Source organism: Haemorhous mexicanus, chromosome 8, assembly GCF_027477595.1.
Source record: "Haemorhous mexicanus isolate bHaeMex1 chromosome 8, bHaeMex1.pri, whole genome shotgun sequence".
Lineage (NCBI taxonomy): Eukaryota > Metazoa > Chordata > Aves > Passeriformes > Fringillidae > Haemorhous > Haemorhous mexicanus.
In genome coordinates, this window is record NC_082348.1 from 19,075,135 (window position 1) to 19,098,805 (window position 23,671).

Genomic DNA, 23,671 nt, shown 5'->3' on the forward strand with positions numbered 1-23,671 from the left:
CAGAAGATTTCATGAAGACAAGTGAGAAAAGCATGTAAATATGAGCATAAGACAACAAGTTAGAAAGCAGAAGCTGAAAAGAGGGCCTTGGAAAAATACTAGAAGGGGAGGGGTGTAATCTTTGAGGTGGAAACTATTCAGTATAGGCAGAAAAAGAAGAGATGCTTCAGAAAAATATAGTTTGTGGGGTGTACTGGAGGAATTGAGACAAAGTTTATATTTAGCTGCTACTAGAAGGTCAGAGAGCATGGGGCACATGGAAGGTAGATGGATGCTGAAAATGCCAGTGGAGCATACTGGAAAGGTGAGAGATGAGCAGGTAAAGAGGCTGGGGACAAAGACACCATAAACATACTGGGATTCAATAAAAGGTTTAGAAGAGTTTTGCAAATCTGAAATTGTGGAAACTCAAAAATGAAATTGAGTGGGAAATAAAATTAAATACATACTCTAGTTTTATGTAGTCTGGTTTGTTTTTTTTTTTTTCCAAGGGAGATATTTTCCAGCTGCTTGGTGGAGAGGAGCTCCAAGATCACTGGGGAGTGGCCCAGTGAAAATGTTAGCGATTTCATAAAAATTTGATTTCTTCTTTTTCTACAGCTTTTACACAGTACAAGAGAATTCAGTTGTCCTCATGGAAGTAAAAAGACATCTTTTTCTTTTGCAGGCTGCCAAAATGGCAAACTATTGCAAGTGTCAAAAACTGAGTGACCTTCTGTTCCTTACATTTGCCGTTGTCTTCATTGTCAGTAGGCTTGGCATATATCCCTTATGGTGAGTAAGGACATTGTTTTCCTGAAGCTCTAGGCACCAAACAAGCTTGGAAATAACTGTGTTATAATTGAACACGATTCATTGCTGTTACTCTGTTTCCCAAAGCACCAGGGAGAGTTTCAGCCATAACCAGGTGCTGAAAGAGCCTATTTGCTAGAGTGCCATTGTGTTTACTGTGTGCTAGATGAGAAACATCTGGGCCTTCTGCTGCTTTTAAGCTAGAAGTGGGTTGGAGACAGCATGGCTTCAGACTAGCAGGTGGCTGGCTGTGTTGCAAGAAAGGAAAGGAAAATTAAAATATTAGTCACCAAAGAAAGCGACCAGCAGCTAAGGTTGAAGCTAGAGTATTCTCAGTAGCTTTCAGTGCATGCCTCATGAGCACTTTCAGCTTAAAGAAAAACCACAGTGGGATAAGTAAAGTTTGACCTGCTGAAATTGGTGTAAGGATGTTATTGCCGTGCAGATTGCAATACTGCAAGGCTGCTCCTTTTCCACCTCTCCTTTGAGTTGGGGTTCCTGGGGCAGCTGTGTAACATGGATGTCTAGAAGGCAGTTACACAGCTCTCACTGCAATCTCACCTCTTCCCAGGCTGCCTGCATGTGCTCCCTCCTGTGGGTACACAGACATGCATGCACACAGCCTGAGCATAGGTGTTTGGTTCTTTAGATGGGATCTTCTGGTCCAGGGGACAGATGGCTAATTAGAAAACACATGGATGTACTTCATTGTAAAAATGCATTAAGGTTTTTCTGCAACCTGTGCACTTTATATGAGGTGGGCTGAGAGAAGGTGTTGGCCTTGGCTCTTTTCTCAATCTTTTCTTTCTAATAAACAGAACTAGCACAGGTATCTATATTTCTAGGAAAGGTATGAGAGGTCTTTCATTACATGAGAAGATAACAATGAGGGTTTTGGTTTTGGGAAGCAGCAAGAATGCCAGAAATTGTACCCTTTGTAGAGTTTATTTAGATTAGCACTGAGCTCCTTGTTCAGATACGCAGAGGATTTACAGATGCCAGTGTCAACCTCCCTGCTGCAGTTTCCTTTCCAAACCTCACTAATGGTATCTCTTTGAGGTTTTGTTAATGCTAACAGGGTAAGACCAAAATGCCCTTAGGGAGCTGTGTCATCAGCTCTGCTTAACCCTACAAGGTAGAAGTCTCATTTATCATTTGATGACTGCAAAGATATTGTCATAAGTCCTGGTCCCTGCTGTGTTGTGAGTTGGTGAACAAACATGACGAAACATGAAATGGATAGACACCCAAACTGCATGTTTAGAAACACGTGTTCTTTTCTTCGAGGGGCATTTTTTTCTTTCTTAAACAGTTTTGCTTCCCTTCCTCAGTCCTTCCTTGAAGCCAACTGGGCCATTCACTGAATTTCTGTAAATGAAATAAGCTGGTTTTTCTACTTCCATGATCTCAGATAGGAAAAATGGTGGCATTCCTGCTCCTAGGATTTCACCGGACCCTTGCTTTCTGTTTTATATTGGGAAATGGAGGGAGGACCCAATTTCACCAGTGCATTTCTGCTGCTGGAGACTGCATTATATGACTGTGCTTAAGGGAAGGCTCAGTCAGATGAGGACTGGATGGGTTTGCAAAGGGGAAATCATACTTGGCCAACCTGATAGCCTTCTATGATGAAATTACTGGCTTGTAATTACATAATTACTGGATTATTGGGCAGAGTGCACCCTCAGCAGGTTTGCATGTTCCAACCTGTGAGGAATGGCTGATACACCACAGGGTTGTGCTGCCATCCAAAGGGAAGGAACCTCAACAGGCTGGAGATACAGCCAACAGGAACCTCAGAAGTTCAGCAAAAGCAGTGCAGAGCCCTGCACCAGTATTTTCTGGGGCTGACCACCAGGAGAGCAGCCTTGCATCACAGGAGCTGGGGGTTCCAGTGGACACCGGGGTGAACGTGAGCCAGCTCTGTGCCCTTGTGGTAACAAAGGCTGCTGGAACCTTGGGCTGCCTTAGGAGGGGGGTGGGCAGCGGGATGAGCCAGGTGACCCTGCCCTTCTACCAGCCCTGCTGAGGCCACATGTAGAGCACTGTCCAGCTCTGGCCTCCCCAGTGTCAGAGAGGCACAAAGCTACTGGAGACAGTCCAGCAAGCAGTCACTGAGATTGATTAGGGGACTGGAGCATCTCTCACAGGAGGAAAGGTTGAGACAGGCAGAGTGGTTTAGCACAGAAAAGAGAAAGCTCAAAACAGCTATTATCAATGTAGAAATACATGAAGGGAGAGTGTAAAAAAAATTGAGCCAGGGCTTGTCCATTGACTGGAATGCAGCAGCTGACACAGCAGTCATGCAGCAGTGTGCTCTGTGCTCCCTGTCACAACCAGGGTGGTGCCCTGGTGATCCCTCTGCTTTGTCATGCTTTAACCCCAGCTGCCAACAAAGCCCCAAGGAGCTGCTCACTCACTTCCCATCAGTGAGATGGGGGAGAGAATCAGGAGGGTGGAAGTCAGAGAACTCATGAGCTGAGATACAAACAGTTCAATAGGTTAAGGCAAGAGCTGTGCACACAAGCAAAGCCAAACATCCACCACTTCCTGTGGGCTGGCATCTCCAGGACAGCAGGGCTCTATTTGTAATGGTACCTGGGAAATGCAAACACCAACACTCTAAACGTGATCCCCTTCCTCCTTCTTCTCCCAGGTTTGTATGCTGAGCATGCCACCATATGGTGTGGAGTGTCCCTGGGGGCAGCTGTCCCAGCTGTGTCCCCTTCTAACTCCTTGTGCACCTCCATTCTCCTCACTGAGGGCTGTGTGAGGAGCAGAAAATGCTTTTGCTCTGTGTGAGCACTGCTCAGCAATAACAGAAACATCCTGAAATTACCAACACTGTTTCCAGCACAAATCCAGAATATAGCCCTATACTACCTACCATGAAGAAAACTAAGTCTGTGCAAGCCCAAACCAGTGTATTCATTAATCAATGAAAAATACATTTATTTACTTGAATAAGCAAATAGTTTAGTGTGGTATAAAAAAAAAATATCGTGGGTTTTTTTAAGACCCTTTTCTTTCCAGACCAAAGCCTTGATGTGTGTCAATCCCTGTATGGGCCATTTACTTCAGAGTTGGACTCGATGCTCCTTGTGGGTCCCTTCCAACTGAGAATATTCTGTGCATCTATTCCTGATGGCTACCCTTAGATAAAGCCAGAGGCAGTTTCATTGTTCTCAGCTGTACTGTAGGCAATGCATGTGGGAGTCAGAGTTGGCAGGGATGAGCCAGGGCATACATGAGCTTGTGTCTCCCAAATCCTTTTCCTCTATGAAACAGCAATTCTAAATCTTCAGCTCTATTAGTTTGCATGTCAGCAAAGATGACTCACTGGAGTGGCAGCAGGCCAGGAAGTATAGTTTTGCTCTCCTTTGCTGAAAATTCAAAATAGCAAAATTTGGTGCCTGATTAATATTACATAAATATGCAAATTTTGCTAGCATAAAGGCTGAGGGGTATAAAATCAGTGTGCATGTAATGTAAAAGCAAGGCTGTAATTTATAAGAAAACTTCCCCCACACAGGAAGGTGAATACCCCAGACAGGCTGGCAGGGACGTCACTTCCAAAGCACTGGTGTGCTGCTCTGCTCCCCTTTGCACAAGTGCCACTTCATTGAGCATAGAGGTGCTGATAGGGAATTCAGAATGTATCAAATGCTGTTGTTTGGAGGGTGTTTAACAGCAGGGCTAAGACAAAAGAAACTGGCAATTAGGTGTATATTTAGCAGTCTTTCTGCAGGCATCTGCAGTTCATTTCAGCCATAATTCAAAAACCCCAGGATACTTTCTGCCTCCTGCTGCTATGTGAATGTAGGAGTAAAGCTGCTATTTTCACTGACAAGACATTTTGCTTGTGAAATTCTCCCACTTGCACATAATCACTGTTCTGACAAATTACAACATAGAACACAACTCTCCATGAGTCAGGGGGAACTTGATGCCTTCTCAGGTGAACCAGGATTGTAGGGAGAATGAAAGCAATCTCAAACCAAAATTAATATAAATTATACAAGCTCTTGGCTAGTCTAATCAGTCTGGGTAAAGCAGTTACTGCAAGCTCTTGGGGAAGCTGGGCTTATATTTATTTACCAGGTAAAGGCATCAAGCCAGTTAAATTGAGGCTCTTTCAAATTGTTCTGACTAGTTACTAGCATGCAATTTTCTGGAGTTTTTCACTTCTTCTGATTACTTTTATAATGAGTTACATTGTCTGGGAGGTAAAAACCTGTGTTTCAGGGAAGTGTTGCTGACAAGTACTGCTGTCAAAAGACAGGGACACAAGCAAAGAGCCTTGGCAGTCGTGTGACCTGTGATTTCTTGGTGTGCACATATTACATACATGCACTGAGAAATATAAAATAGTGCTTCAACGGTGCAGATTTAAGTGAAAGCCTGATTGAAGCAGATATGCTGTCCCACAAGTTCTCATCTAGGCAAATTTGGTGTAATCCAGGTAGTCCTTATTATGCCCTTCTGTTCTTGATCTCTTTGTACACTGACAGTGTCCAGAGTACTGTATCACATTAAAAGCTGTGAAGATGGACAGTCAACTACTTTGATTAGTTGGTATAGTCTTATTTCATGCCAGCTGGATCTTCTTTTTGTGAGTCTGTTTGGAAATATTCTAGGGAAAAAAAATGGAAAATATTAATTCTCACTGTTAAAATTCAAAGCTGCTTCAGGTGTATGTCTCATCATCATCTGCAGCGTGTCACTTCTGAATGAGATTTTGGTGCCAATGTACCCATATAAGTGTGGGTCAGCCAGTCCTCACAAGAACAACTTTGTTCCTTGCTATTCTTTCATTTTTAAAGCTTGTTTGTGACAGTACACACAGTCTGGCTCATGGCTGATATCTAATTGCCTGTACATGGCAGTGAGTATCTGCATGAAGCAGACAAGCCTGGTGTGATTCTTCATGAGTTACAGTTAACTTCTGTTCACCGTGGTGAGCTCTAATGAACCCTAGTTACTTATTACCAGAGCTGCAGGCATCTCTTTGTGACTGGCAGAATAGCTCCTCCTGAGTTCCACCACTGGCTGAACACTAGTGTGGGGCATAGCCCTGTCCTTAATGCACACACTGTGTTCCCAGATCGTGATACAGTGCTGCCAGTTTGCACTGTTCTCTTTCCTTTCATTTATCCTGGAACCAGCTTCTCTCTGAGCAAACAGGGCAGTGTAGAACCCCCACAAGAAGCAGCTGCTACAAAGATGTGCTGACCCTCTCTTTTTCCTTGTTTTGTTCTTTAGCTGATATTGGCTGGGTTTGTACAGGCTCTTAGCAAGCAGTGAAGTTGAATTGTTCTTTCGTGCTGGTTTTCTCCTGACTGGCCCTTGGAGTACGTGTGTTGTGTGGGAAGACAGCATGTGGACCCCAGCAGAGTCACTCTGCTTCACTCCTCTGAACATTCTGGTAAAACAGAAAGCTCCAACCTACCCTTAAAAGCACCCTACAGTGCCAGAGCAATACATGGGCAGTGGTTAAAACAGGAGTCCTGGTCAGGTACTTCACATAGTAAGAATTCAGGTAGCTAGATCAATCCCAGCTGCCCAGAGCTTGCCAGCTCTCTGAATGAACACAATTGTTTTGCAATGGTTTTAGTTGCTCTTGTTGGATTGTAAACCTTTCTAGCCTAGCTAGGATGATAAAATAACTTTTCTGTTGAGATGATCTCTGCTGACACTGTCTCAATCTCATTTTGCTCAGAATATTGTCTAAACCAGAGCACAATCATAATCACATGTTGCTTGTGGGTAGCAGATACTGAAAGAATAAATTATGATTTTGATATTTGATTCCTGATGGTGTTCATACTGTCATTGAGTGGATGCTGTAGAACTAGCAAAAATTATCTGATGTGCTTACATTTCAGTCTGTTGTTTCAGCAGGCAACTTCTAATCAATCCCTTTATCAAGAGCATTTAATAACAAGGTTTTGGCGAACTAACAATATATTCAAAGAACTCATAGACTTCAATTTATGGATTAAAAAGAAGGTTTAATTAACCAAGTCTATAAATTTACTCACAACTCTTTTCTTAGCTCTTTAGCAGAGTGTATATAGTGTTGCCATCCCATCTGCTTCTGACTGAACATTATCAGATGTTATCCTTTCTAATGCCTAGTTATTTTATTTCCTCAAATTTTTAACAGCATTTGTGAGCTCAGGCCTCTGGAGTATTACAAGAAGCAAGGGTGAAATCTTTGGAGTACCAGGCTAATACTGATCCAGCTGTTTACAGGGAAGCTATAAGAAATAGAAAGGTTAGAGGTGTCATTCACCGTTATGGGCTTGCAATATAAATAACACAAAGTGGCATTTGCTCAATGTTGCCGTTTTTAAAATTTTTATGTGGTCACAGCAGGAAGAAATTATATGAAAAAACGATTTCATCAGACTTTCAAAGCCATTCTTATCGTCATTTTTAGTTTCTATAGACTGTACTCTGTGGCTATAATAATGCTTTCTGTTGTAAAGGATAGCCTGTTTAGTCGGTATTCTTACTTCTCCTTTTATTAAGAAAAACGTCCTGTCTAAAACCTGTGCTCCAATTGGAAACAGGACAGATACCTGTGCATGGCACTTCTCTTGCTCAGATTATTCTGCCATAAATTTGTCAGGGCAAGGGAACTGGCATGGTTGTTTTTCTTGTGGCCAGACATCTTAGCCACTTTTAAATCAGCTCAGGTAGGTAGTTTGAACTTGTGCAAACATTCTGCCTCTCCTCAGCCCCTTTTCTCTTGGAGATATCTTCAGCACCAGGGTTTGCTGTTACTGGCACATATTTTATGGTGCTACAGAGTCAATACAAAAGCAGAACAATGCTACTGCAAGCTTCTGACATATGTGGGATGTAAAAATCATAGCTGTGCAAAAGCAGGAGAGTAAGTTTACTTACCAGCTTGAAACAGTAAATGACTTTTGAACTCCACGATCGACAGCCATGATGGAGCTGGCATCTCATTCGTGTTCAGCTAGGAGGAGGCTGAACACCCTGGGAGGAACCCAGCCCCATGTAAATGAGCACATTCCATAGCTTTCATCCATGTCACACAATGGCTGAGCTTGACCTGTAATATCTCTGAAAGTATAAATAATTATTAAGAAAATTGGATTAAACTGAAAACTGTTTAGAGAGTATTTCACAGACATTGATGTTGCATATAGTTAACATAACTGCACTTATTTTTAGTCAACAGAAAGGGGCAGGAGGATGGGTTTTTTATGCTCTGATACTCTGTTTTGCAAAGATTGGAAACTATAGTTTACAACAAATGCATTTCCTCTTTGGAGAATAACATGCACTCCAGGAAAATGGATCTTGATATATGTTCTCTGTTGCTCATATAAAAGTTTTATATGTGCTTGAAGATTTTCAGATTAGGAAGTGTCATTCTTAGCATAACACAGTTCTTCAGTACCTGTGAGTTATTATCATGGGCCTTTACACAAGTATTTTGTCATAACACATTACTGATACAACATCTTGCTGAGTATAATTACATTTTGCTAGGAATCTTGAATTCTCTCCATATCCTGATGTCTATGAAGGACTCTTCTGAGGTTTGAGCTTGGATTGTGAAAATGCCTATGACCTTGTATCTCTGTTTTTTCTGTCCACAAAAGTGTAAATGCTACTATTCATACCAGTGGCTGTAAAATCAGCTAGTGGGCAGTAACTGCTGATGAGAAGGAATTGAGTGAAAAGCACAGCTGAAAGCAGTGACAGCTTTATCAGGTCTCTTCTACAGTACATCAAACATGAATAATTTCCTGCCTGCTCCATCATTTTAGTTAAGTAATTGTAAATCCTATTGATCTGCACACAGGACTTAAAATAACCCAGTCCCAGTGGCAGGGGCTGTAATTTCTGCAAAGACATATTGTTCCTGATTAATATTAGGACACCACCCATCTCCACAGCAGCTGAGCATGTATTGGTTACATGTCAGGAGATCCTCTGACGGGGGGCCGCTGCGGGTGGGCACAGTGCCACGTGGTGGTGACCTCACTGATAAAATTGAAGTGTGTGGATTTAACATGGCTCTGAATACTGACTCAATAGTTTGTATTCTTTCTCTCACTGCATTTTGCAGAGATCTTTCATCAGCTCTCTAAAAGAAGAAGGTTAATGAGCATCACCAACCAAACAATCTGATGAATCATTCTGAGATGCTGCTGAAAGATCACTTCTCTCTCTCTCTCTCTCTCTCTCTTCTCTCTCTCTCTGTCTCTCTCTATTTCTCTCTATTTCTCTCTATTTCTCTGTCAACCCCCAGTCCTTTCCCTGCTTCATTGCTTCTGTGTGGGTGACTGGTTCATCTGACTGTTCCCTGTTCACAGTGGGTCTCTGCTACTTGTATTTGCTATGCACTGATACTCTGGAGGGCTGAAAATGTAAGAGGCAGCAGGATCTGGAAAGGGAAACAAGCTTGTTCTCCCACTCAGCAAGAACCGAGAAGCAGAACAGTGATATAGACACAGCAGCTGGCCAAGCTGAAACTCAGATGAAAAACTTGGCAGTATAGCCCTTAAAGTACTGGATTTGCTATAATTAAATATTTAGCTGCACTGCAGCTTGAGGACTCCAGTATATGGAGTGCTATAAACCAAAGTTTCCTCAATTTGATGACTGTTTTGTGTATGATTCCATACACTTCTCAGGTAAAAAGCTGTTTAACTCATTTGAAGTTTCATGCAGAAACATCTGTGTGTAAGGTCTGTTGTGTAGCACTGACGTTAAAAGTAGCTAGGAGAGCCTGGGATATGAAGTCCTATTAGGTTTCAGGCAAGGTCTAAATCCTAGAGATGAATTTTGACTGCTGATGAAAGGTATCTGATTTATCATCCTGTGGCTGATCAACATGGGCACATACATGCACTCTCACACTCCACTGCTCTTCATTTATCTGTGAATCTCAGTGGCATTTTTTTCTACCTACCAGTTTTATGGCATCTGTTAGGGAAGTAGTCCACAGTGTTTTATCAAGCTAATAACTCTCACAGCATCTTTATGTGGCCAACAAGGTGTGCCAATACTTTGCGCCCATCTTTAACAAAAAATGAACTGTGTAAAAAAATTTGGAAATTTCTTAGATCACCTAAGTTAATATAACAGTTAAATCCATGATTTAGAACTCCTGACTCTTTATTCTCTGGTCATAGTCACTTTGTGCCACATATAATGAAGACTAAACTACTGTGTTTTGGTGGAAGTAGTGAAATTCTTTGGTTTTTTAAAGGAAAAAATTTTAAAAGGGGTAGAAACTTTGAAGCATTGCTTGTAGGAATACTGTTGAGTTACTTGCACTAAATGGGATAATTAATGTAGGTACATAATTACATAAATGTAATTACATGTTTTCTTGGTAATGTATGCAATACTGAAAGGTGTCTCAATACAGGTGTTGTGGTGCAATATAGAATACTGTTGTCTAATATACACATAATGGGGATAAAGACATTTATTCTTAATTATTTAGACAAGCTGGTATCATATTGGGCTGTCCTTGGTCATATCTGAGACTTCCATCTATTGTGCTGTGTTAAGAAAGTGACTTTAATTCAGCATGTTGCAGCCAAATATGTTGGGCACTGGACAGTGCTGCAGAAGGGAAGGCAGCTTGCAGTAGCACTAAGTTTAGCTGCACAGTTTCTGCTCCCATTAGATGTGATAATAGTGCCCATTATCCTGCTATGCATCATTCTGCAGAGCTTGTCACTAATTTCTTGCTTGTCTGGAAGAATACCTGCTCCTTCCACTTGATCTGCCTTTTCAGCTCTTTTTGTTTCTCTCAGGATGCTTTCAGAAGCAAACATAGAACATTTTTGTCAGTTCTCAGACAATAAAGATAAGGATTTTACTCTTCCACCCATTCCTCTCTTTCTTTATCTCCCTTCACAGGTTTTCCTTTCATCCTTGGTGCAAGACAAGGGGTCAGCTTGCCAAGAATTAGTAGCTGATACCCAAGAAGCCTGGATTTGGGCCCACTAAGTTGTGGGAAGGGAGTGTAATGTGCATGAGTCAGTGTGGATCTGTTACCTCTAGTGTCCCAAGTACTGCTTTGCTGGCTAGATAAAGAGCTAGAGACTAGAGGAAAAACCTGTGTTACTGTTGGTGTGTTGCAGGTGATTGTTTAGTAGTTGTTGAAAATGTGTTCATTTTATTCTGAGTGCTTAGTTAGAGTGGGAGTACAGTAGGTACAGGATTATCTCTCCCAGTGGCTCAGATACTGCAGCAGCATTCCTGGAAAAAATATCTCAGATTTCTGTAAGAGTAGATTAAGTGGTGAATTTATTTTTATTTGCTTTCATCAGCCATACTGCTCAATTCAAGATGCTAAACTGAGTGCTTCACACGGCCAGGTGCACAACCCTCCTTGGAATGCATTTAACCAGGAAAGAATACCTTCCATGAAATTGTATTGTGTTCTCCAGCTATCAAAATCTTCCAGGGGCTCAGAAAACAAACCATCCAGAAATTATTTTCAAAAGCAGAAGCTAACATTTAGTTTCAAATTGCAAAGATCTGAGAAATGCTGGCACAAGTTTTCAGAAAGGTAGAGCGCTTGCAGCTTAAAGTAATTTTCCCCTGTGAGGTCAAGTCCAGCTGCTTCAAGTCAGATACCCAAGAATCAAAGTTTCCACCACTCATTATGAAAAGCTCACTGGAGAGCTTTGAAAATTCCTAGCAAGTGTGTTTACAGATTTAAGTGCTTTTCTGAGTATTTGAGTCTAAGATTTATTTGCATATACATCTTATAGGCACTTTCTCTTCCATCTATTTTCGTGCTGCTATTTCTAGGCCCTATTATTTGTGTAGTTGATTAAAATGCTTGCATGGAATACTTGAAGCAGTGAAATTGATGGAAACCTGTCTTTCCTCCCCTTCTTCCTCACTCTCTACAAGTAGAATTTCTCCATATATTCTGACTCATAACCTTGTGATGTTTTCCCCATTTCAGACTTTCAATATTAAATAATTTATTTATCTTGAGAGTTTATTTACTTACCTCTATTTTTTCTGTAATTTTCTGTATTTTTCACTCAGCTTCTGCTCTGTAGGTACTTAGACATAGCCTTATCTCCACGTGAGTACCGAGCCTGCACATCACACCACTGAACCCTCTTAGCATTGCTGGGCAATTACTGAGATCCTTTTTGCAGCTTTAGTGGAGAATTCCAGTCCTGTCCATAGTTCTCCATACAGAACAGATTAGAAAGAAGTCTGCTTTTTCATTGAGGCATATTTCCCTTTCAAACACACAGTATTTGAGTCATCTGCACATGCGCCTGTTTTCGATGCCGCAACCACCCTTTTTGGCCTTGCATTCTTCCTGACTGCTGCAAGAGTGGACTAAATCATCTCTAATGCTGCTTTTTTAACTTGACTTCTGTGGAACTCCCCAGAGATGAATTTGGTCCATTTAATAAAACAGAAACCTGCAGAAGCTTCATTTACAATTCTGGAGCATTTAAAATTTTAGACAAAGAGACAGTTGAGTGTCAGCAATGGTAACTTTATATACAGGAGCTGTTTATTTCAAGTTTGAATTTGATATAATGGTTAGAACTGCAGTAAGCATCTCTGATGTTGAACTGTGCTGACTCCACCTCTGTTTTGATATGATGAGATTGTCCCCTTTAACTGTAAAGTGGGGTGTTACTGTGACAAATATAGCTACCACTGGCAGAACAAATTGCACAAAGCTGAGACTGAAGAATTGTACCTGACAGAAGCAATAATACGATGGGGTTTTTGCAAACTGGAAAACATTTTCTGGTGTTCACACCAGAAACAGAAGACAGTGTGAAAACACAGCTGTATAGGAAGGTTATAAAATATTCAACTTCTGTAAGAAGGCAAAAATGAAAAGGTAGAAGTACTATGAAATACACTGGACTTAATACTGTAGGGGTATCAAAAATCACAGGTTGATTTTTGATCAGTGGCGTTACACACATTGGGTGCGTATCATTACCACTAAATGCCGTGTTCCAGATTTGTTGTCTGTGCATATTTCATACTAGTATGTTTTCTGTTGCTGGAAAGGGCTGTGGCAGATGTTGTTGTTCCCTAATTTCCCGGCGGAGCTGCGCGCCGCTCCGTGCCCGTGCGGGGTGCCGGGGCCGTCCCGTGCCCGCGGCGCTGGCCGGGCTGAACGCGCCATCTACTGACTGCCGGGGATGGCCGAGTTAAAACCACGAGCGAGGAGCAGAGAGGCAGCGGAGTTTTTAATGAATTTCTGCATCAGCAGGGAAAATGGATGGAGTTTGTCCAATCCTTATATTGCCTTATTTTTCTCCACTAATTAACAGCCATTCCTAGATCGTTATTTGTTTTTAAAAATGCAATTGTTTCTATTGTCTGTTCTCCACTCTGCTCTCAGGCTGTTTGCTAAGATGGATTGAAATCACCTGCTGTGGCAGGGTATTTGAGCAGAAAGTTAGTGCTGTATTCACAAAGCTTCAGAAGTCATTATAACATCAGTTTACTGCCTGCATCTGAAATGCTGATTCTCAAAAATTTGTTTCAAATGTGTAGAACTGCCTGAATTTCTTAGAGTCATAGAATTATTTGGATTGCAAGGGGTCTTTAAATGTCATTTAGCCCAACCCCCTGCAATGAGCAGGGACATCTTCATCTAGATCAGATTGCACAGAGCCCTGTCCAACCTGACCTTGAATGTTTGCAGGGATAGGGAGTCTACAGCCTCTCTGAGAAATCTGTTCCAGTGTTTTACCACTCTCATTGTAAACATCCTCTTCTTTAGATCTAGTCTAAATCTATCTTCTTTTAGCTTAAAACCATTAGCCATTGTTTTGTCTCAACAGGCCCTACTAAAAAGCTTATCCCCATGTTTTTATAAGCCCCCTTTAAGTACCAAAAGGCTGCAATAAGGTCCCCCATCCCTCACTGTCCCACTGCCCACCTGTCCTGGATGCAAGTGCCAAGCCTCACTCTTAGTTGTATGTAAATGGTATGCAAATCGGATTTAGTGCAAAACAGTGGCTAATATGGGGGCCAGTAATTTTTGTTATCAATCAGGGAAGAAGTTATTTGAGTCAACTAACACCTGCTAGCTGTATAGATGAAGAGAAGAAATGCACACTGAAGACCTTTGTTTTCTGCATGCAAAGTTTACAAATCAAGTTAAATATTGAAAGCAACATTTTGATGTTGTTTCTCTCTGGAGACACCTGTGTGATTCAGTCCAAGTCACTATTACTTTGAAAACCAGCTATGTGGATCCCATCTAATGGAGTGCTTGTCATTTTGATTTAAAAATAACTTCTTTGAGATTGTTGGCTTAAGGAAATTGTTATTATTTCTCTGTCCTTTTTTTTTTTCTAGGATATTAAATACAACATTGTTTGAACTGTATGAAGCTCTGGGCAATTTTCCTGCCTTGTGGGTCTTCAATGTGCTGCTTATGGTTCTTCAAATTCTGCACTGTTTTTGGTCTTACCTAATCATAAAGGCAGCCTACAAAGCTATTTCAAAGGGCAAGGTAAGACAACACGGTTCTGTTTCATGATTTTCATTTTTCTATTATCAATAGAGGTCACTTATTGTTTGGGTTCGTTTCTCTTTTTTCTAATCCCTAACATACTAGTGAAGACACACCTTCTTTTAGATAAACTCTTCTTTCCTTTCCTGGAAACTTTTTCCCACTCCTAATGATTGTCAGATAGGTTATTATTACTCTGTATAGTGATTGTCTTTATATGTGCTTCTGCACTTCCTTTTTACAATGTGGTACACTGAACTAAACTACATTAGGGAAATCAGGTTAAAGAAACCCAGCAAGTAAACTGCTTTCTTGGGGCTGCCAATTCTGGTTTTCTTTTTTATAGTAGTTGTTAGCAAACTGTTCATTTCACAGCTGGAAGTGATAGCAATAATAAAACAAAAAGAAATTTTGCTGTGTTTGCTACTGGCAAAGTTCCTGATCGCAGCCTCTTCTGGGTTTTGGTATTAATGAGGTATTGCAAAGAGCTCTGTATTTTCTTTCTAGTATTCCCAGAGCAAGACTGATTGTGCTAGACTTTAGTGTCTTGCTGCCAGTTGTACATTTGACAGGAAGATGTCACCCCCAGAAATATATTACAGTTGCTGTGCAGACACAGGGCTTATGTGCAGATGGTAGAACTAATCCTTACAGATCATGTATGGTCAGGACACTTTGCCCTTAAAGAGCAGAGCACATTGATGTGACTGACCCCAAAGTGAATGGGATTGCTCTCCAGAAAATTGCCATCTATGAATGTACTGGGGAGCTCAGCCATGCCCTGGCAGAGCCCAGAATCTGCCACTCCATCTGTGGAAGACAGTGCATTCCTGAGCTGTGTTTTGCCTGGAAGGCACACTTTAGTCTGCTCTGCTTTTAGAAGTTATTAGCCTCAGCTGTCCTGTCTGAATTATACCAGTGCCTTCAAAGACTGCTTCCTCCTCTCTCTTACTCTGCTTGTTTATCCTTTCCCTTCTGCTGTGCTGGAAGGCTGGAAAGTGGAACCCCTTGCACGTAAGTTCCTTTAAATTTACTATGCAAAAGATTTATTCTGACAACACTGGTGTTGCTTTGGTTCTTTCAATTTGTGGTTTCTGCTTGGTATTTATCCATTGCTTGTATTTATATATTTAAGTAAAGACTATCTTGAAAGGCTATTTTTTATTTCTTGGCTGTGCATCACCTAAAACCATTCAAACCCACTTCTGTCTGTAGTATCTGGGTGCTATTATGCTTCACCTTTTTTACATACAGAGATAGATAGATAGATAGTGTGTGTATGCACATATTTATATATATCTATGTATCTCAGCAGGATAAGCATCTGCTGTGTCAGCATTCAGGACACACACTTGAGACAGTAATTCTTTCACCTTGTAGTTCTAACAATTGCACAAGAGAAAATTGAGATTGTACAGAGTTAAAGCAGAGTCAGACGCTTGCAGTAACACAGTGACCAGGTTAGAGATGAATATGTAAGACATGTATACAGAGGATTAATTTTCCTTCAGATCTTAACTTCCTCACTTCCAGTGCCATTCTTTCTATGTCTACAATAAAAATAAGAACTGTTTTCACAACGCATTACAGATATCTTACAGGTAAGTACTGAGTACTGCAAGATGTATTGCATTCATATCAGGTTTTAAGTGCAAAGACTCTGCTTCGTTCCTGCATTTTAAAAACAAAGGGAGCAGATCCCGTGTTTAGCAGAATTGGCTGCAGCATAGAATCTTATTTTGATTTCTGGCTTTGGGGCAGGATCCTAGCAGAAAAATTGGCAGTGAATCTCTTAAGAGAATTTAAGTTGAAGCAGAATTGTTCAGTCGTCTGGTCTGCCATCACATAGATCACAGGTGCTCAGTACTGTGTGCTGAGATCATTCTCTTCTGTCTGGTAAGGGGATAATTCTAAATGTATTTCTCTACCGCCACCAGCTGCAATATAAAAGTTCCTTTCTATGAAAGACATTGAAGTAACCTATTAACTGAAGCTCTGTAAAGTATGGAACTAAATTTCTGACCTCAGCCGCAGTCCAATTTCACAGGTGTCAGAATTGTGGTCTTGCTAGACATTGTCATTAAAAACGTTACTTACTGGGAGCTGTATGGGAACTGTTTTCTTTTTTCGCTGGTTCCAAGCAGAATAGTGTCACTCAGGTGCTGTGATATTGCAAGGGCAACACTGGGAGCTCCAAAGGCAAATGGCTCTTTCTGAGGTGAGAGTGAAATTGTCATGAAGGCTTTCCAGAGGAGAGGAGGATTACTGTAAGCAAAAAATTACACAGTGGCCCTGTTCTTCAAGTATTTTTAGTTCTTCAGGAAAAAGACTCACCATGTGTTTGCCCCCTTTGATGTCCATTTGCTGAGGTGAAGTCAGCTGTAATTGCCTGATTGTGGCAACCAGTAGATCGATTGTGGATCAATCGTGAAGAAATTGGGACACTCGGCTATAAAAACAGGAGTGGAAGCAGGCATGAAAGTGGCATCCTTAGAGCTGCATGCAGGTTTAACTTCAGACCTCTTTCTGTTGATGCTGGGGTTTTTTTGTGTTACATGTGGTAGACTCTTGCTAGTTTTGGAGATTTTCAAGATTTTTCAAAGAAGTCAACTGAAAATTAGCAGGAAATCCCTAGCAAGTAATGTCCATCTGTTTCTGAAACACTTTTCCAGTGACACAATGGGGCACACAGTTGAACTGTTATTCCTGTTTTAGAGACTGAACTGGACTATGTCCACATTTTGCAAGTGCCATTCTCACCACTTGTGTGAAGTCAGAGACTGGAGTTACCTGATGAATTTTATTTCAAGCAGTGCTCGTGTCTCCTCCTGCGAGCACACCACACTGTTCCCTGGAGCCTTGTGGTCTCCAGTGAGTTGGGAAGTAAGGGGCAGGAAGTTGGGCTGAACATTTTGTATTACCAGGTCAAAGAGCAGCACTCCAAATGAAGGACAGCTGTAGTTAGCAGGAGGGCAGGGGGACTGAGCCTAGGTTGAATTTGGGAGTTTGGATTGCTGTTTACTTCGGTCTGTGCAAAACCCTTTGCCTTGAGCACTTGGCAGTACTACCTTCAGTGCACCAGTGCTGAGTTCTCACCCTGCCTTTGCACGTGGCATACGTATGTGCAGACATCTGTGTTTGAAGTGAGTGCAGGCAGGCAAAGGCAGAGAGGTGTGCCAGAGCTGAAATTGCCTTCAAAAACTCAAATTGAAAAAATGTGTGAATTCTCCGATTCCCTTGAACCAAAGAGCTTCCTTACAGTCACCTACTGCCTACTTCTTTTCCACATTCTGCAGGTAGCAAAGGATGCCCGAAGTGACGTTGAGTCAAGCTCAGAAGAGGAAGAAACAGTACCTCGCTCAAAGGCCCCGCACAGCACGGTCGCCACCAATGGCACCAGCGGTGCCAATGGGACAAACGGGTATCTTACTGGTGCCACCTCCTCAGAGGAGCATTAATCCTTCAGTTCTATCATGAGACACGAACAGAATGAACTGTTTGCTACTGGAAGTAAATTATAAGTTTTGAATGCAGTTTATTCATGTATTTCAGCATCAGAAAAAATTAGGAGTATCAAAGCATTCTGATAGCGCACTGCCATATTTCCTGTTTGTGAATGAAGACAGCACACCATTCTGTATACGTAGGCATGCTGTATGTGTATGTAACTGACACAATGGGAGCAGTATTTTTCACTTGTACTGTCTGAAATATTATTTATTTTTTATTCTTTTGGGAACTTCTGGACAAAAGGGAATATCCATTCTCAAACTTTGTGTCTTGGATTCTCGGTAACGGAGAGCATCATGCTCAGATCTCTTCTGTCCATCCCTGTTGGTTTTGCTGAATCTGCTATAAGTAATAGTTGCTTGATTTGTTACTTACAGTAAGATAGAACATAGCTTTATAGATTTTAGATCTGCTTCAGATATTTTTGCTATCTTTGTGTTTTAAAGTACTGGTTTTGAAATTGCCTATCAAATCACAGTTACTGTTCTTCCAACATAATTTGGGTGGGGGGAAAAAGTGGTAATTGTGGGATATTATTTTAGTGTAATTTAAAATTCAATTTGATGGTTAATTGCATTAGAAGTAGACTTGATTTGTTGTGCAAATACCCAAAAGCGTTGTTGTCAGCACTTCTGATAAATTCATTATTACATTTTTTTGACCTTTCAATTTTTGACCTCTATAGATTTTAGCTTTTTGCCGAGATTCCATGTAAAAAGGTGTTTCTTCAAATGCACCATTCTGAATCCAGACTTAACTCCTGAAATTGTTCTTGCACGTTCACCTGATTGAGAGCAGGGGTGTAATGGAAAAAACAGCAGATGAAAAGTTCATTTCTTCCTCAGACTCAGCTCAGTCTAGGTATTGTTCTCAAAATTATTGCCACTTCCTTGGGAGGGTGAAGAGAGAGAAGGCAGAATGTCATACATTACTAAAATTAGTTTATTTTACATGTGTGAGAACTTGAGCAAAATTCACTTAGCATAATTCACAGCAACCTTTGAATGCTCAGCAGTATTTCATCACCTCTACAAATAAAATTAGGGGATGTTTGTAAAATAATTTTGCATTCCTTTTTCATCCAAGATTTACAAATAGCGTCCCAAAGAAAACATAATAACACCCTAAGTAAACATCTTTTTAAACATTATATACATACTTCTTCCAGTCTCTAGATCAAAGTTTGATGTAGGATGCTAAGGACCTTACAGCTCTTGCAGGACACTCTTCTGTGATTTGTGACAGCAGTGCCAAAAGTAGGCAGGGTTCTTGGGTAACAGACTCTATGCAACCTACTGTTCAACAGTATTGTGTGTGCACACAGAACCAATGTGCTTGTAGACCAAAGACTTACACACACACACACACACACACACATATATATAAAAAAGTTAAAAAAATAAAGGAAGGAAAAAAAGGGGAAAAAAATCTCAAGCATGGCTTCTGTATACAAAGGGATTGGAGTGCTGTGTTCAGCTGGAAACCTGAGCCATGAGGTCATTTCTGATTCCTTCCACCTATGCAAATAGTAAAATATAGATGGTTTCTGATGCCATAAAACATGTTTTAAGACTATTTTATATAGACTTCATTGAAGAAAGTTGTGTTGTCACTTCTTTCTTTTGAAAACTGAGATTTGTCCTATTCTACTGGTCACTCTTGAAAACTTCTAAAACTTTTATTATCCATAGAAACTCCTGTGTGTTAGGAAAAAGGAGGTGTGCTAAAAGCAAGGTTGCAATGGCTTGAATGGAAATAGTACCTCAACTTAGTAAAGAATAAAGGTAAGAAAACTCTGAAATTGTAAATCACAAAAGATCTGTCAGTTCTATTACCCACAGAGCATCTTTTGAAAAAGCCAGATAAACTTTTAATCCAGCAGCTGCATAGCTTATATTTCCATGAGTATATCTGAGGGAGCAAAGGAGCCTTACTTAAATCTCCTTCTCCCCAGAAAGTTTGTCTGCCTCAGATTTTTTTAATCTGTCTCCTGTGCATTTGATTTCATACAGTTTTCTGCAGGGCAGGTTGTACATGTGAAAATGCACTGATTGCAATGGAAAGTATCCTATCCATGGTGTTTGCAGCTGTGTAGTAATTACTGTAAAGATGATTCCAAGATTTTAAAATAAAACCATCCAGGCGTCAATTAAATTAAGATTACAGTTTGTGAAATCTGACCTGCTAAAATGGTAATGGAGAATATCAGATTAAACACACCTCTTTCATGGTGTTGATTACTGCCTCTACTGAACCATTTCCCTTCTGCAAACATGGTTATTACAAAAATGGCATTCTGGCAAAATATTTTGTCTCACATGAGAACAGAATGTTGCTCTGAACTGTCAACATGCACAAGATAGACCACATGCTGCAATGTTGGTGATACCAGGGCATAGAGCAGTCCCCAACAGCAATCCCTGTGCCAGAGGCCTTTAGTCCCTGTTGGTCCTCTTCAGCAATGCTCTGTAATGCTCATTCAGATGTAGAGTCAAGGCTACAACCCTTGAGATGATTTCCCATCACTACATATGCTGTTAGGGTATCACAGAATCATAGAATGTTAAGGGTTAGAGGGGACCTTGGAGATCATCTAGTCCCAACCCCCCTGCCATGAGCAGGGACGCTTCACACGAGACCAGGTTGCTCGACCTTATAAAACCTGGCCTTGAACAGTGCCAGGGTTGGGGCATCCACAGCTTCCCTGGGCAAGTTTAGTTTTTTACCACCCCTGAAGTAAAGAATTTCATTCTAATAGCTAACCTAAACTTTTCTCCTTTTTGCTCCAATCCTCTTACCAACTTCATGGGCCTTCTCTGGATGTGCTCCAACAGTTCTGTGTCCTTCTTAAGTTGGGGACACCAGAGCTGGCTGCAGCACTCTGGGTGGAATATCACAAGAGCAAAGGGACAGAATCCCCTCCCCTGCCCTGCTGCCCACACTCCTCTGCATGCAGCCCAGGATACTTTTGGCTTTCTGGGCTGTGAGTGCACACTCATGGCTCACGTTGAGTTTTTCACCAACCATCACCCCCAAGTCTCTCCACAGGGTTGTTCTCAATCACTTCTCCACCCAGCCTGTAAGAGAGCCTGGGATTGCCACAACCCAGGAGTAGGACTTTGCACTTGGCTTGCTGGAACTTCATGAGGTTTCCATCAGCCTCCAGCTCAAGCCTGTCAAGGTCCCTTGATCCCCACGGTTAAATGGTGCATCTGGGATTGAAACTCTTCCCTTGAGGTTTAAATTCAGTTGCATCTGGGATATGCTAAAGCATGTACACAGTTATCTTGGTTCAGCTAACACCCAATGACATACTTAGCCCCTGTAATCCTGGGTTTTTGGAGTCTGTTCTTAGCAGTCTAGGATAAACTTCATACAGATATGTCTGGAAAGTAAGTGAGGTAAGAGAGATTCAAATGACTCATTTGGGGGAATAGGGTAAGAGGAAGCCTTAAGAACTTCACTAATCTTTGCTAAACAATGACTGATCTTTCAAGCTAGAGGTTTATTATAAAAATGATGAATTCACACTTTTTTCAGTCTCTAGTGGGAAGGACCAAGTAATTTAGTGATCATACATGGCAGTGTGCTTTAATTCATCGTTTCAACGAATGGGTGTGAAAACTTTGGCTTCATCTTCTACTCTGCAGAGAAAATGCCATGCAATTATTTCCTTTTTCATTTGAATTTGATTGCTTTTCTGATTAAGAGCTTTGCAAGGTGCATTTGGAGGTCATTGAGTATTTAGAGGTTGATTGCACATATTTTAGAAGATTGACTGAAATTATTCGCATGGTTCATGGTAAATGTGAGACCTTAAAAGGTTCTGTATATTCACACCTTTTGTAGAATTGTAATTTAGTAATTCTAGAAATGGGAGTTTGTACTCTATAACCTCTCTGTCTTTGAGTTCTATGCTCCTTGTTTATAGTACAGTACATGACACAGTGGTTGAGATGTTAAAGTAGAAAAACAAGGAAATTAGAGTTTATTAGTAAATAGTAAGAATTTGTCTTCTCTCCTAGACAGCCCAGATTACAGTAAAATAAGATTCAGGTTACCCTTTGTGTGGTGTTTCCCATATTGGCATATTTTGTATCAAAAGAAAAATACATGGTGGGTTGGTGGTTTTGTCTGGTTGTTTTTCATAAAGAACAACATTGCAGAAAATGGTAAAAATACCTGATCAAACAACAAGGGTGGACATTGGAGTCTTTTGGGTCTTGATCAATGCTAAGTAGTGCTAGTTTTAAAATACCAAAGTGCCCCATGCTGTTTCCTTGTTGCCCTTTTGTAGTTTTTTCTATCTGTTATTTATTTAATGATTCCAGCAGAATTGGTACAGGTGTCTCAGCTTCATTTCTCCTGCCTCAACCTGTGACCATTCTGTGACCATGTGATTGCCAATGCCAAATGCTTTTTCTGAAACCAAGTACATGCACTAAAGCTTTGCTTACAGTGAAGTGATTCTTGTCTTAAATCTGTATCTGATTCAGGTGAAAATCACTTCCTGGTTCTGAACAGGACATGAGGGTGAAAGCTGTGACCCTGCAGCACACGCCACTGCTGATCACTGCTGGTTGATTGAGGCACTCCCTGTTTTACACAGAGTGCTCCAGTGGGAAGCCTAATGCCCATTTCATTAATTTCCTCATTACCACAGCCTTCTGTATCTCAGAGAAATATGGGCTACCATTGGTTTTATACAGCTGATGCTTTGGTATTTTCTTAATCTCTTTGCTACAACTCATTTTTGTATGTCTCCTATTGTCTACTTCCTGTGGCATTTGTGGGAGAGAAGTATTAAATACTTTTTACCCTTCCTGTAATGTAGACCCTCTTAGGCCTAACTTCAGTGTTCTGCAAACTACAGTTGCCTTTAAACCATGAAGCAAAACCAGTTTGTATTACTTGTTTTGACTGGTTTTGATTTGGAACAGAGACCTACAGTAAGATAACATTATTCTTTTTTTCCCTTTTCTTTTAAAAAGCTTTAGTAGAGGTTTGGAAAGGTGGTGTACATGTACAGCCTTTACATTGTCAAGATTTCTGATTGTAGTTGCAATGAAAACACAGTGTTTGAGTGTGTCTCTACAGACTTCTCAATATTTGAAATTGCTTTCAATTAAAAAACTGAAGGAAATACCATGAAAGGATGTTTTGGAGTCACGTCAATGATCACATGTGTCAGACAAAAGGCAAAAAATATTGTCTTACATGACTTAAGATGGGTGCAACAAAACACATTTTCTGGCTTCTGCTGAGCTTCAGCTTCTTGCTGTTCTTGTTTACACAAGCTCTCATACCATACTGTGCGTGTTGACTGCTGCAAGTCAGGGTGAGGCAGATGACACATTTTCACCTGTGTTTTCATGACAATCCTGTGCTTGAGCAACTCTTTCAGAAATGTGGTGATGTGTAGGAACTCCACTGTTCTGGATACAGTGATGCACTAGCTAGAAGTCCTTTCATGTATGGCTATGGTGTGGAACTTTGGGAGTTATTTTGTCTTTTATTTGACTGGGTTTGGGGTTTTTTCTAATACGGAGAATAATTATTCCTCATACAATCTCTGGAACCAACCAGTATTGTGGGCTATTTTAATTTGGAGACAGTTTCATAATAAACATAAGTATTAGAAATGTAGATTTTGTTTTCTTATTTTTTTCTATGAGATACAGACAATGTTTTCCTTTGTTTTAGCTCAAAGATTGTTACCCACACTGTAGACTCCAACACTGTTTGGACAGATCCAATTATGTCTTTGCTCTGTTCATCACTGCTGTACTTTATGTCATTTCTTGTATGAAACTGTTTGTAACAGGAAGTGTTGGAAGACCAAGT

The 23,671-nt window shown here is 40.8% G+C and overlaps 1 protein-coding gene across 2 annotated transcripts in view; it reads left to right on the plus strand.

Moving 5' to 3' along the window:
* The window catches only part of CERS6 (ceramide synthase 6), a 97,122-nt gene extending 73,649 nt beyond the window's left edge, over window positions 1-23,473 (plus strand). For both annotated transcript variants that reach the window (XM_059853040.1, XM_059853041.1), the window contains 3 exons: window positions 668-774; window positions 14,161-14,317; window positions 17,614-23,473. In XM_059853040.1, coding sequence (XP_059709023.1) covers window positions 668-774; window positions 14,161-14,317; window positions 17,614-17,775 — 426 coding nt within the window. In that variant the 3' untranslated portion in view covers window positions 17,776-23,473. The remainder of the gene's footprint in view (window positions 1-667; window positions 775-14,160; window positions 14,318-17,613) is intronic.
* The last annotated feature ends 198 nt before the right edge of the window (window positions 23,474-23,671 follow it).